Source organism: Amblyomma americanum, chromosome 5, assembly GCF_052857255.1.
Source record: "Amblyomma americanum isolate KBUSLIRL-KWMA chromosome 5, ASM5285725v1, whole genome shotgun sequence".
Taxonomy (NCBI): Eukaryota; Metazoa; Arthropoda; class Arachnida; order Ixodida; family Ixodidae; genus Amblyomma; species Amblyomma americanum.
The window spans coordinates 119831316-119843801 of NC_135501.1; the positions used below are offsets into that span (position 1 = coordinate 119831316).

The 12486-nt window shown below is 45.1% G+C and overlaps 2 protein-coding genes across 2 annotated transcripts in view; both read right to left on the reverse strand.

Moving 5' to 3' along the window:
• The window catches only part of LOC144132626 (uncharacterized), a 63504-nt gene extending 58799 nt beyond the window's left edge, over positions 1-4705 (reverse strand). The window contains exons 1-2 of the mRNA XM_077665157.1: positions 4639-4705; positions 585-633 (exon numbers count right to left, since the gene is read on the reverse strand). Coding sequence (XP_077521283.1) covers positions 585-621 — 37 coding nt within the window. The 5' untranslated portion in view covers positions 622-633; positions 4639-4705. The remainder of the gene's footprint in view (positions 1-584; positions 634-4638) is intronic.
• Positions 4706-7509: 2804 nt separating this feature from the next.
• LOC144134151 (solute carrier family 22 member 7-like) lies at positions 7510-12486 on the reverse strand. Its single transcript, XM_077667119.1, has 3 exons — positions 11869-12486; positions 9578-10508; positions 7510-7991 (listed from the first exon to the last, which is right to left on the reverse strand). Exons 1-3 carry the CDS (start codon positions 12484-12486, stop codon positions 7510-7512), a joined length of 2031 nt encoding a protein of 676 aa, XP_077523245.1.

Below are 12486 nucleotides of genomic sequence, written 5' to 3' on the forward strand. Positions count from 1 at the left end.
TCATCATAACGATGCTCCCGCGATAATAAGAACATCTGAAACCTGGGAGAGGAATCAAAGAAGCTAATTATAATACACATATGACATTAAAATGGGCAAATGCCTATCAGAGAGGGGAGTAGAGGGCGCACTTAATTAGCGAATCACTCTATTCCGAACGCTCCTCTAAATGTTCTTAATATCCGGATGTGTCGAAGTGGAACCTAAAGCGAAGCGAACGACTACTAGATGTTCGTACACGGCACAATCATTTCTTCAGAATGAAATTTGTTCCGCAAACCTATACCATCCGCTTACCTAACTGAATATGAATAAAAGATGCCTGGCTGATTAATTACGAGTAGTATGGCCTAGGTAATTTCGAAATCGGAAAAAAAATCGCAGCACCGAAAACTTGCGGAGATGGGACGTAAAGGCGACGATTTTCATCATCGCACCTTCTAAGGTTCCCTTGACTGGACTGTTTTGAGGAGCAGTCAGTATGTTTATAGCGACATTTTTATAAACGCCGTAGAAATAGGCCTTTCTCAAAGCGCTAACTTTACGGACAGGATCAGCGAAAAAGCGAAGCGGGAACAGCTTACCTGCCTCCTGCGGAACGTGACGGACGTTGGCAGACATCAGGTTCGATCGCTGCACAGAATTTTTCTGGTAGAATTACATTTGATATCAAAGCCGTAACATTTCCGGTTTGAAAAGGTGTCCGCGGTTAGTGTAAAACTTTCAAAAATGCTCTTTGTATTGATAACTTTCTGTTTGTTTAGGAGATTTAGGACAGGCAACGACACCAAGGTCTATTTGTTCCTATGTATTCTTTACTGTATTATTTGCGAAGTGCCGATATCTAAGGCAATTGACAAACCAGCCAGTTAGATCGTTCAACTTTCGGGAAAATTGTCGATCTTTTCCGAGTGACGCCTTGAATTTGCCCACTTCGTCGTCCCGGACATTTCCAGTCAATGCACCGTACTTGTCATGATGGCAGGAGATGAACCGGCGTCGCATAATGTACTACGTCGGCACAGACACAGTCTTGTGGCTGATTGAACATATCACCTTCTCTGGCAGCTCACCGAAGATGTACGATGGTTCCCATCAAGGTTTCAAACGCCGCTTCTCATCTTCAACTTTGCATTTCGCTGAAGTTTTTGGCAGCGACATTCGAACACGGAAATTTCATTGCAAAGAGCATATGCTCTTTCTGTCACAAAGGATGTAGAAGTTGTTTAAATAGATGTGGCAGAAGTGAAATACAAGTTAAACCAGGCTACCGGTGAGAGACGTTTGGTACAGTGACACAAATAAAATAGGTTCCCATATATTGCCATAAGGGGTGAGGAAAACAGGAAAGACCCTCCATCCACAAAAGAAGGTGTACAAAGGCGGTATGTTCACCTCAACGTTTCCAAGCAACAAGAGGAGTAGGACGCATGCAAGAAGTACTTGAGGCTTGGAGGGCCACTCGTCGACGCAAACTGTAAGCCTTTGCACCAGATCTTGCATGGCACTGCTATTATCGGTATAGGCTGAATCCGCTGAATTCACTGGGTATTGGGAGAGTTTATAGATACCTTTGGCACGTTTCTACTGGGATATGCACTGTCCGCGCCTTTATTTAACAATCAGTATTTTCCTCGTGTAAAAAGTTTACGTAAGTGATTCGCAGTCAAGAATAAATTGAAAGGCAAGAAGTTATTGCTTTTAAATTTCCACTCTAGAGATTTCCACTCTAGTGTGGAAATTGTCCGCTTGAACAGATCGTATTGGTGTGCTAACTTGGTGAAGAATAGGAAAGGCGCGTGTGTTTAATTTTCTGCTAAGCTTTAGAAAATATAGGTCGTACTAAGATAGCACGAAAGTGCTTTTTATTTTTATCACCTCCTTTATCTAGGAGGAACACATTTGCAATCTGCATATTCTGAGCAACAACAGAGCTAAGGAAGTGGGTTTTACTCTCTTGTCAGGCGAAATCAGGTCAAGGACATGTTTGACACTCGCAGTGCTCGTGTGATCCTCATCTCGTAATTAATAATTGTATATTGCCTGTAATGCTGATTTGATATGCTTCGCAGTTTTGAAAAATACCTTACTGTATATCGTTATAGTTGTCCCGGATGCGGGAAGTGGGAAGAAAGGTATGGCCGCAGACTGCTTATGGTGTCAACACCAATAAAATGCTCAGTAAGCATACCAGAAAGCTCTTGGCCAGCCACAATGGTAATATCCACACTCAGGCTTCGCAGTACAGTTTCACTTATACATCGCAGAAGAGTGTTTGAACGGTTAAAAATATAATGTGTTTATTTTTGTCAATCAAATTCACCATCAAGTTACGCCGCTTATTATTCTTAAGCTTAGCATTATGTGGCTCCTGAACGACTTAAACGCATCCTTTCCACTTAGGGGATTCTACTCTATGTATATCTTATTCTAAGCGATTTGTTGGTTTGTAATTCATGGCTTCCCTCAGTTTTTGTTAATAATGAGCGACCTGCGCGAAAGGTGCTTTTTGCATAGTGAAATTATCTGACAAGAAGGCGCCATACATGTAATCGACATCAGGGAGCGGAGCATTTAGAATCCAATCTGCTCACTAGGGACGTTTTCGGGGGCCAACAAGTCGAAATACGTGGCCCATACAGACTTACCCATCACTTGCAGCTAACCGAAAGTAAAAAAAAATCTAAATTGCTTCATAGGCGTACACCACGGAGCACCTCATATGTTTTGTGCCACATTCCGACATTAAAGAATGCCGAGAATTTTGAAAATAAGCACCTACTATTCAAGAAATTACGTACCGCACACTAGGTAGGCATACCCAACAATTCTGGACAAAAGCATCCTTGAGCGGGAAACGGTTTATAAACGCATTTCTTTTTCGCATAAGATAAGATTTCATTGCAACAATAATTTCGTCACCAGATCACCCTGCGGTAGACTTGTATTTTTTTTATTCCTGTTCTTACTGCCGTCACAAGCGTTGTCCATTGATTTTCTACGGCAGTCTTAACTGTTCGATCGATCGATAGAGATACTTTGAAAGAAACATTTTGCAACATATCAGAATAATGGATCTTTACGTTTAATATTTTCAAAAAAGTGTCTTGAAATCGTCTAATATTCAAAAATTTGGGCCCGAGAAAGCTGTGCATGTATAGCAAACACTAAGAAATGCCAACGTTCAGTACAGATGTCATATAGATTCTTTGCGTTGGATAACTGTTCCTAAGGAATTAGCGGTGCTTAGAAGGTGATAATTCCCATTTTCTTTAGGGGGTTATTCTGTATAGAAGAATTACCTGCGTGATCAAAATTCAAAAAGTGGGCCGTGGCCACTAGACACATGGCTCTGTACACCTTACTGCTTTGGCTCTACTAAACGACTAAATTAGCATAGTATCAGTCTTTGAATAATCTTCAGGAATCAATCAATCAATCAATCAATCAATCAATCAATCAATCAATGCATTTATTTCAACTCGAGGTTGACGGCCCCCAGGCGTAAAAGCTGTTCTACGACAGCTTGAAAGGTGCCTGGGGGCCCATACAAGGCAGCAGTGGTTACAAACTAAATTACAGTGTAAGTACATATCTTCAAACAATCATTCGAACAACTATACAGTACAATTAATAACAAAACAATCGTTGTTAATGAGAATTTCGGGTGATCGGCGTTCGGCCTCAATTCTTCCTGAACATCAGAAAACATAGCGGAATTGACATACAATACAAAGTTAGCATGATTATTTTAGACAGGTTGTTTGGTGGGTTACAAAATACTGTCGCAGTTGTTTTTTACTGTAGGTCTCGAAATATACATCCCTCTTTTCATAATCGTTCAGAAGAAATGGAAGTAGGTACTGTAGGGACTGTTAGAGATAATCGGTACGGCGGTGTGGTACAAACCATCTGTCACAACTGCGAGTACGACCATCGCTTTTTTGTTTACGTAAACTTGCGGTGTTCTTTAAAAACGTTTGAAGGGCATTATTTGCGTAAAAGAAAGTGTGCAGTAAACGAAATTCTAGATATTGTTTTGCTTTTATTATTTTATGCCTCACAAACAATTCTTCTGTCGGATAGCAATAATACGAAGAGTTTTTTTCTGTAGAAGGAAAATTGCGTTAATGTTACTCTTCGTTGTTGTTCCCCAAACAAGCGAGCAATAGTTTAAATGTGACGTGAATAATGCGTGGTAGATGTGAACCTTTATTTTTTCCGGGAGATAATGTCGGCATCTGGCAAGTGCTCCCGCAGCCGATGATAGTGATTTGCGCAAGAAATCGATGTGGTGTGTCCATTTCATATCAGACGAGAATGTCACTCCTAAAATCCTATGTTGGTTGACAACTTCAATAGTAGCAGTACCGAGTGTTAAAAGATGGTGCATTATAGCCTGTTTGCCACTCGGTTTAAAAATTATGGCTTTCGATTTTTCTGCGTTAATCTTAAGACCATTGGCAGTGGACCAGTTGATTATCTTTGTCATCTCAGGAAGCTAGGTTTCAGCATTCGGGATCACTTTTAAATCTAAACTTATTTTTGATTTATGTTTTGCGAACACTGTACCCCTAATGCCAATAGCGTGACGCGCTGCATTTGAATCACTGATAGAAAAAAGTGGTTCGTTCCTACCTTTGTTGTGGTTCCAGGTCGACCCCAGTAGATGGAGCTCTGGCGACCATAATGCTCCGGTTCAGATGTTTCTGCGATAGCGGCTGAGTTTCAGGGAGTCAACAAGAATCGTTAATTCAAAGATGCAATCAAATCTTCGACGTTATCCTACCACTGATCGTGGGATCGGAAAACTAATAACTGGCAGTAATATAATATTGAGCGACAGATTAATAATTCCCTGAAAGTAGTGATGGAAATTAAGTGTGCTGTTGTTGGCGTAATCTGTTCAAAGGATGATTTTGTCACCGGGAACAATCCTGCAGTCAGACTGAGGGTAACTTTCGAAGGCACAGTGTTTTTAGAGTCCTTCGTCCTAACCCATCTTCCAAGCCCATAATTCTTAACCCACGAGTAACAAAAATAGCCATAATGTTTTGTTGCGTAAGCAACACTGGTCAATGTTGAGCAGTTCCGCCGGCTGCGCATGCGCGAGGAACAGTGACGTCGCACAGAGCACAGCTGGCGCGCCGGAGCCAGCTTGTCTATAGCTTTAAATGGATATACTAGTCTATAGCCATCTAAACAGAATCAGATGGCTACCAGTCTTTAGCCTCATATACATACATTACTCTACAGCTATCCAAAGAGGTTTTGACGGCAGCTAGTCTATAGCTTTAAGTGAATATAGTAGTCTATAGCCATCTAAACAGAACAAGATGGCTACCAGTCTTTAGCCTCATAGACGTACATTAGTATACAGCTAGTTAAAGAGGATTTTATGGCAGCTCGTCTATAGCTTTAAATGGATATACTTGTCTATAGCCATCTAAACAGAATCAGATGGCTACCAGTCTTTAGCCTCATCGACGTACATTAGTCTACAGCTAGCTAAAGAGGATTTGATGGCAGCCTGTCTATAGCTTTAAATGGATATACAAGTCTATAGCCATCTAAACAGAATTAGATGGCTACCAGTCTTTAGCCTCATAAACATACATTAGTCTACAGCTAGCTAAAGAGGATTTGATGGCGGCTTGTCTATAGCTTTAAATAGATATACTACTCTATAGCCATCTAAACAGAATTAGATGGCTACCAGTCTTTAGCCTCATAGACGTACATTAGTCTACAGCTAGCTAAAGAGGATTTGATGGCAGCTTGTCTATAGCTTTAAATGAATATACTAGTCTATAGCCATCTAAACAGAATCAGATGGCTGCCAGTCTTTAGCCTCATAGACGTACATTAGTCTACAGCTAGCCAAAGAGGATTTGATGGCAGCTTGTCTATAGCTTTAAATGGATATACTAGTCTATAGGCATCTAAAGAGAATACGACGGTTCCTAATCTGTAGGCTTGTGCACATACTTTTTTTTGTAGCCGGCTGTATGGAATTCATTGGTATCATGTCTTTAGCTGCGCTGGCATTAGGATCGTCAATAGCCGGCTACAGGTACTCCTGTCGTCCTTTATAGCCGATAATAAACGGCCATAAAAGGTGATAGCTCACCATAGGCTTTTCTATAGACGGCCATAAGCTACTTTTGTATGGGACTAGGGTGCGTTTGATTACATCAAAATGGGTTGTACAGTCATAGACAAGTTTGCAGTTTGCTGAGTCATGGAATTTTTTTCTGCGCTGTCTTCTCAGTCAGGCAGCTAGAATTTGTTCCAGAGGATGGAGTATGCTTGCAACATAATGCTGTTATGCATTTCATTCACCTGCTTTGTGCGTAAACACACGACTAACTTTTTTGTTCACGACTACATAGACACATTTCAAGCGGCACTCAAAGGACAAGTCTCAAAATCCAAGCTTTTTAACAAGCATTACCATGCATTTTTAACAAGAATTTCTTTACAAGCAATGATGAGAAGCCCATGTAAACCCTTTCCTACGAAGGTTATGGCTATTCTGTTCCGTGTTTCGATATGTCATTCTCTAAATTTTCTACTGTACCCGCGGAACTATGCATAAAAGTCTGTGACGGTCGTCTTATGACGCCACCTGGTGTGGAGCCGCTGCTGAGAACTTCCCGCACTTTAATGGGAACCGATTTTCCAAAGAGACGTTCGCAAAAAGTTCAGCCGGTGTCGTTGCTTACGTGCTTCCCGGAAGTATTCGGTACCAAGATTTCACACCGTGGTTTCTCCCGAAGTTTGCAAAATGCTACAGCAAAAATTCACAACGAAGCAGTCTTTTCCAGCGCTGTCGTTAGAGCTCTGCGCATTGAATTGCCCAAAACGACCTTTCGAAAGTGCGCACCACAATCCTTGAAGCCAGTTCAGTGCAGACACAGCCCAACGGAAAGTCCCAAACATAGCAAAACATTACAAGCACGTATTCGCTGTGCAATGAGTTTCCCCATAACTTAAGCCGAATTCTGTGGACAGGAGATGTCGCAATTTCTACATAGTGCGCAAAGGGTCACCATCCAGCTACAGTTACTCTCAACCATCTCGTCGTTAGGTAATCTCAAATTTACAGCCACACAATAGCCACTGCAGGATAAAAAAACTTGTACATACTTGTAAAAATACAAATAAATCTCGAATTGCCAAATGTGCGATAGCATGAAGGGCATAAGCACACGAGCCACAATATATCACTGGACATAGGATTCGGTGTCTGATTAAATCAAGAATATTATCGTAACGGAGCCTTCAAATATCTCCGAACTTCAATCCGGACGCAAATTAACGACATCACTTAGATTTTCAGAGTGAAGAAATAAGCAACTATGGCATTTTGGCTGCATGTTATACGAAATAAAAAAAAATCGGAGTTGAGATGATTCTATAGAAAAAAATAAATAGAAAATAAAAACGCGCGCACTTTGCGGTGGCACTTATTGTCACAGCTTGCGCTCCTCTAACGGCACCAGCGCGTCACTGGCTGGCTCTGGAAAGCCTCGAACACCTCGACAACCTCGATTCCGAGCAGCTCGAGCTCCGGCGACGCTCATGTATAGACCTGGCGCGGCTATGTCGGCGAGCTATCTTGAGCGGAGTCTTGAGCATCCACTTGTCCGCATCTTCATCGACCCGGTCGCGAAAGGTGTTCATTGCGTGGACCTTGGTTGTCTCCGGCAGCACAACCCACGCCAGCGCACCAAAGGCCACCAACAAGAGGGACGCCACGGCGAGCACGGTGCCTCGGACGCTGCTCGACTCGATGGTTTCGACGAACGGAGCCAAGGTGGCTCCGAGCCGGCCGCACATGTAGCCTAAGGATATGCCGCAGCCTCTGAGAACGGTCGGGTACATCTCGACTGTGATGACATAGAGGCTTATGACGGCCAAGTCCACGGCTAGCAGCTCTGCGACGAGAACCGCCGTCATCAGGCGAGAGCTCAAGATGTCGCCGCTTCCTGCGGGATACGTGTTGTCGAACAATTGCTCCCAAGGTGGTAGCATAGTAAAAAAAAAAATAACGTTCCTTGTGTCTCGAATTCTCACAGTTGGCATACCAGTAGTCAACAATTTAGTTTCCTCTAAAGCCACAATAACTGTTTTGGAAAGAGACAGCCTTCGCTGGCGATAAACGAAACAACGTTAAAGTCTCGAAGAGCTCATGGGCCCGAACTCGGAGGGCTTCCTGGCGTTCTTCTAATTACCCGCCGTGGTGCCTCAGTGGTTAGGTCACTTGGCTACTGACCAGGAGTATCCGGGTTCGAACCCGACCGTGGCGGCTGCGTTTCGATGGAGGCGAAACGCTAAGGCCGCACGAATGTCAGTGCTGTGCTGCTGTGCGATGTCAGTGCACGTTAAAGATCTCCAGGTGGTCAAAATTATTCTGGAGAACTCCACTACAGCACCTCTTCCTTCCTTTCCTGTATAAGTACCTCCTTTATCCCTTTCCTTAGGGCGCGGTTCAGGTGTCAGCCGATATGTGAGACAGATACTGCGCCTTTTCCTTTCCTCAAAAACCAATTTTCAATTTTTCATTCTTGTAATTAGTGTTCCGAATCTTCGTCAGGCATAAAATTCTAGCAAACATTACGGCTTTAAATGTCCTAGGTTTATGGAATTCAGTATGTTGCGGAAACAGCAGGACGTAGAAGCTATACATACAAAGATAAGAACCGGCTCAGAGCTGATTTCAAAAGGCATTGAATTTTATTCCAGCGTCGCCATTTTCAAGCATTCCTAATAATTTTGGACAAATTAACTTTTAAACGGGAAACCGTTTACGAACGCAATTCTTTGATATAATGTAAGATTTCACTATAACAACCAATGTATCAGTAGCTCATCTGACGATAGTCTTGTTTTTTTTTTTTGCTGTTCACGTTTTTGTTATCATCAAAAGGGCTCCCCATTGGTTTTTTATGGCAGTCAGTTAACTGTTCGATGCGGTCACAGGAAACACTTTAAAAGAAAAATTTTGCTATATTTGACATTACCGTCGATATTCCCATAACCGTATCTTACAATTTTGAATTTTTCAAAATTATTGCCCGAAAAAGCTGTACTTGTGCGCACGCAAATGAAAACGTCTCATGCTCAGAATATCAGGTGAGTACAACGGCATTAGAAATTATGTCGTCATGTTCACTTTCATGTCATGCTTTCGAGAAAGGTAAGAGAAGCTTCTTCACTTAAACATTGCTTCGACCTTAAGTTGAGGGCGTTCGGACACTCGCTGCTATATTGTTCATTTTGGGCGCCCTTACAGACACCATCAATTGGGAAGGCAGGAAAAGAGTTCTGTATTTTGCCTGTGTGCGCAATCGTGCGCACAAGAGATGAAACTGAGCGCTGTACTCCATCAACCACGTAAAACAAAACAGATCTTCCTTTCCAGAACTTTTCCGGAGTAAACGCGATGCTGAGGACAAAACTTTAGTTGTTTAAAGCACTTGCTGATAAGTGTGTCGTGTAAGCCTAATACTAAGCCTATGCCTAAGGGGCGAAACGTTCCTTTTTTTTCCAACTAAAAAATTAAGCCCCTTACCAGGCACGAAGAAGGAAACTCCCGCCAAGCTGGCCATCACGCTGCCAAGAAGGACCAAGCTGAGCGCAGTTGACAGGCGCCGCCCCTTGGTGCTAAGCAGGAAGACATTGGCTGCCACAGTTGGGATCGCGAGAGCGACGAGTGCGCGGTAGACGACGCGGTCCTCGCGGCTTGCCCTGAGCCGGTAGGAGAAGCTGTTCGCCAGGAACCAGCAGCCGTATATCACCAACGTCTCGTTGCGCAGCGCCCGGTTCGTGAACAGCTCTGCCGGTGTCGCCTCCAGCATTCCCTCACCCGTGGTCATGGTGGCTTCGGCTCTCGCCTTTCTGGCTTCCTGCCTGATGACTTCCAGCCGTTTGCCGACAAGCAGCATGTCGGCGCCGTTCATCCGGGCAGCCGACATCACCACCTCCGCGGCTCTCTTGATCCGGAACGTCGCCAGGAGCCAGCAAGGCGACTCCTCCACGAAGTACACGGCTCCAATTAGCAGCCCAGTGGGGACCATGCAGAAGAGCTGGATCAGGGACCAGTCATAGACCCAGTCGTAGACCAGTTCGCCGTAGACGTGGGCCGCTGAGAAGCCTCCGGTGACGGCAATGCTGCAGTAGAGCACGCGTCGGGAAGAGTCGGTGACTTCGAAGAGCAGGACGATGGAAATGACGACCAGGCTACCGGCGGACGCGGAGATAAAGAACCTCAGTGACGCAAACATGAACAGCGTGCTGGAGAAGGCGAGCAGGATGCCGGACACGATGAGGATAGATAGCGAAAAGCCGAGGACTGGACGCCGGCCAAGACGGTCGGCAGCTGTGCCGACGAAGGGCATGATGAGCAGGGACCCGGCCATGTAGCAGGCAGTCAGCACTGACATCAGCCAGCGTCGGTCGCAGACCAGGTTCCACTCGCCCACGATCGAGACGCGGGTCGACGCCTGTGTACAACGCGACGCAGCAGGCTTACCAGAAGACGCAGCTTGGTACTTTTCCAAGAGTGCACTGATCTCGTGAATTTCACGCTGGTAAAAAAGTTTTGGACTTCAGCCGCAGCCATTTTACCTGCTGATGTCACCGGCTCTAGTGGGCGGAAGGGCCGTGAGAAGTATACCCAATAAATTTTCAAGAACTCTGCCAGGTTCCTGCCATTTTGAGAAGAATAACTTCACTCTTTTAGCAGTTAAGAGACAACTGTTGTTAGGAGCACCGAAGTTATCACGCTTTGACTTGGTTCGTCCTTCGGAGGCATGGTGCTGCGAATGCTGATCTACTATGCTCTGGTAGGATGATGTAGGATTCCTGCGAAGACTAACACGAAATGACGACAGGACACATTTCTGGCAGGACATGTTGGCTCCATGATTACGTGTTACGTCATAAGTCACTGTTGTTAGACCTTGGGTACTGGCCCCCTGACAAGGAACTTGTACCGGCAACGTATTCGGGCTCGAGAAAAGTGGCTCATGAGGTGATGCTGCTCCTTACAGCAGACACCATAAGTTTTTCAGCTCAGCCACCAAGTCTCTTCGGTTTCGAATTGGAAGTTGAAATTCAGAGAAAAAAAAGTGAACTAGTAGAATGACGTTGAAGGAGTGAACAATCATTTCTTACCAAGCAGTGATTTTTACTGCGTCAGCTTTCTTTGGTGGGTGGAAAATGACGTCAGTCCAGAACGTACATTATCCGATGCAAAACTTCCTGTTGAGTCTCAAGGCATAATACTGCAATAAGCAGTATTCGGGTTCAGTTGAATGCTGCTTCGTGCAGTATTGACTCGAAGCGCGGTGTTCCGTAAAACGTTGCGAGCTGACACAATAGTTAAAAATAGAGCATGTAGGCTTCAAAACAGAGGCTTCAGCTGAGCTAATCTGTTGTATACAACGTCTTGATAAATTATACATTGAACAAAACGAGGGAATTCACCACAGCGAGGTAGGCATTCCACTATAAATATGCTCCTTTTAAATATAGGTGTCTACCCGCTAAAAGGCCCTTCGAGACCTGAAACCGAGAATTCAACGAACGAGGCTGACTGACATGAAACGAGGTGACACTGCTTAGAATTTGAAGTGTGCGCAAGTGTTTTTTTGAGGTCGTGATTGCTTGAAAGGGGGTAGTTGTTGTGTCCATGTTTGATGTGCAGCATACAGCCCTTTTTCCTGCATGTTGCGAAGTTGAAGGCTTTGTAGTGATGACAAACACTCCAATTTAGACTCCTCGCATTAGCTAGATTTTATAAAAACGAACACAACCGAAAATCAAGCGCTCTTTTGCCGTTGAGCTAGTGAATATGCTTACAGCATAGTCCCAGCCGGCGTCGCAGGGCACAGTTTCCCGGCTGTCGCGGGAGGAGTTCGTGCTTTGAGGCACGAACGGAGGCTCGTAGCGAAAGCACCCGCTGTACGATCCGTCCAACTCGACCGGTATGCTGGCGTTTTTCCATGTCTCCGGCGGCAGGTTAGCGTACGCGGCAGGGGGTCTGCACCAGTGGTCCACGGGTCGCGCCAGGTTCGAAGATGCCTCGGCGTGCAGGATGGTGCAGAACACTGACAGCAGGGTGCAGAGCAGGATGAGCCTCTGGAACACGCCGTGGCCGAAAATGAGGATGTGGTCCATTGGCGACACGGTGGCATCGAAGGCGACGGAACCCGTGGCTACCGCGGTAGCCGTCTGCGGCGCGACGGGATTTGAGCCCGGCCTGCCCTCCGGGGACAGCGGGGAAGTGAGGGAGAACATGTCCGGCTTGACCTCCGGGGACAGCGGCGAAGTGACGGACGACGCGCCTACCGCGGTCGTCGCTGACTCAACGGGACCGGTGGGCGGCTCGACGGCCGTTACGTTGCCGCTCTCCGTTAGCGCCGTGATTTGCCGGTCCGGCTTGGCTGCAGAAGACCTCTTGCGGTTCTTCTTAGCCAT

Bases quoted from the DNA above. Each gene is read 5' to 3' on its own strand.
- LOC144134151 (XM_077667119.1), bottom strand. From the start codon at position 12,486: ATGGCTAAGAAGAACCGCAAGAGGTCTTCTGCAGCCAAGCCGGACCGG. The intron at 10,509-11,868 runs GTAAGCATATTC...CGTTGTACACAG, and splicing joins ACGCCGGCTGGGACTATGCT to GCGTCGACCCGCGTCTCGAT. The intron at 7,992-9,577 runs GTAAGGGGCTTA...CGTATCCCGCAG, and splicing joins AGTTTCCTTCTTCGTGCCTG to GAAGCGGCGACATCTTGAGC.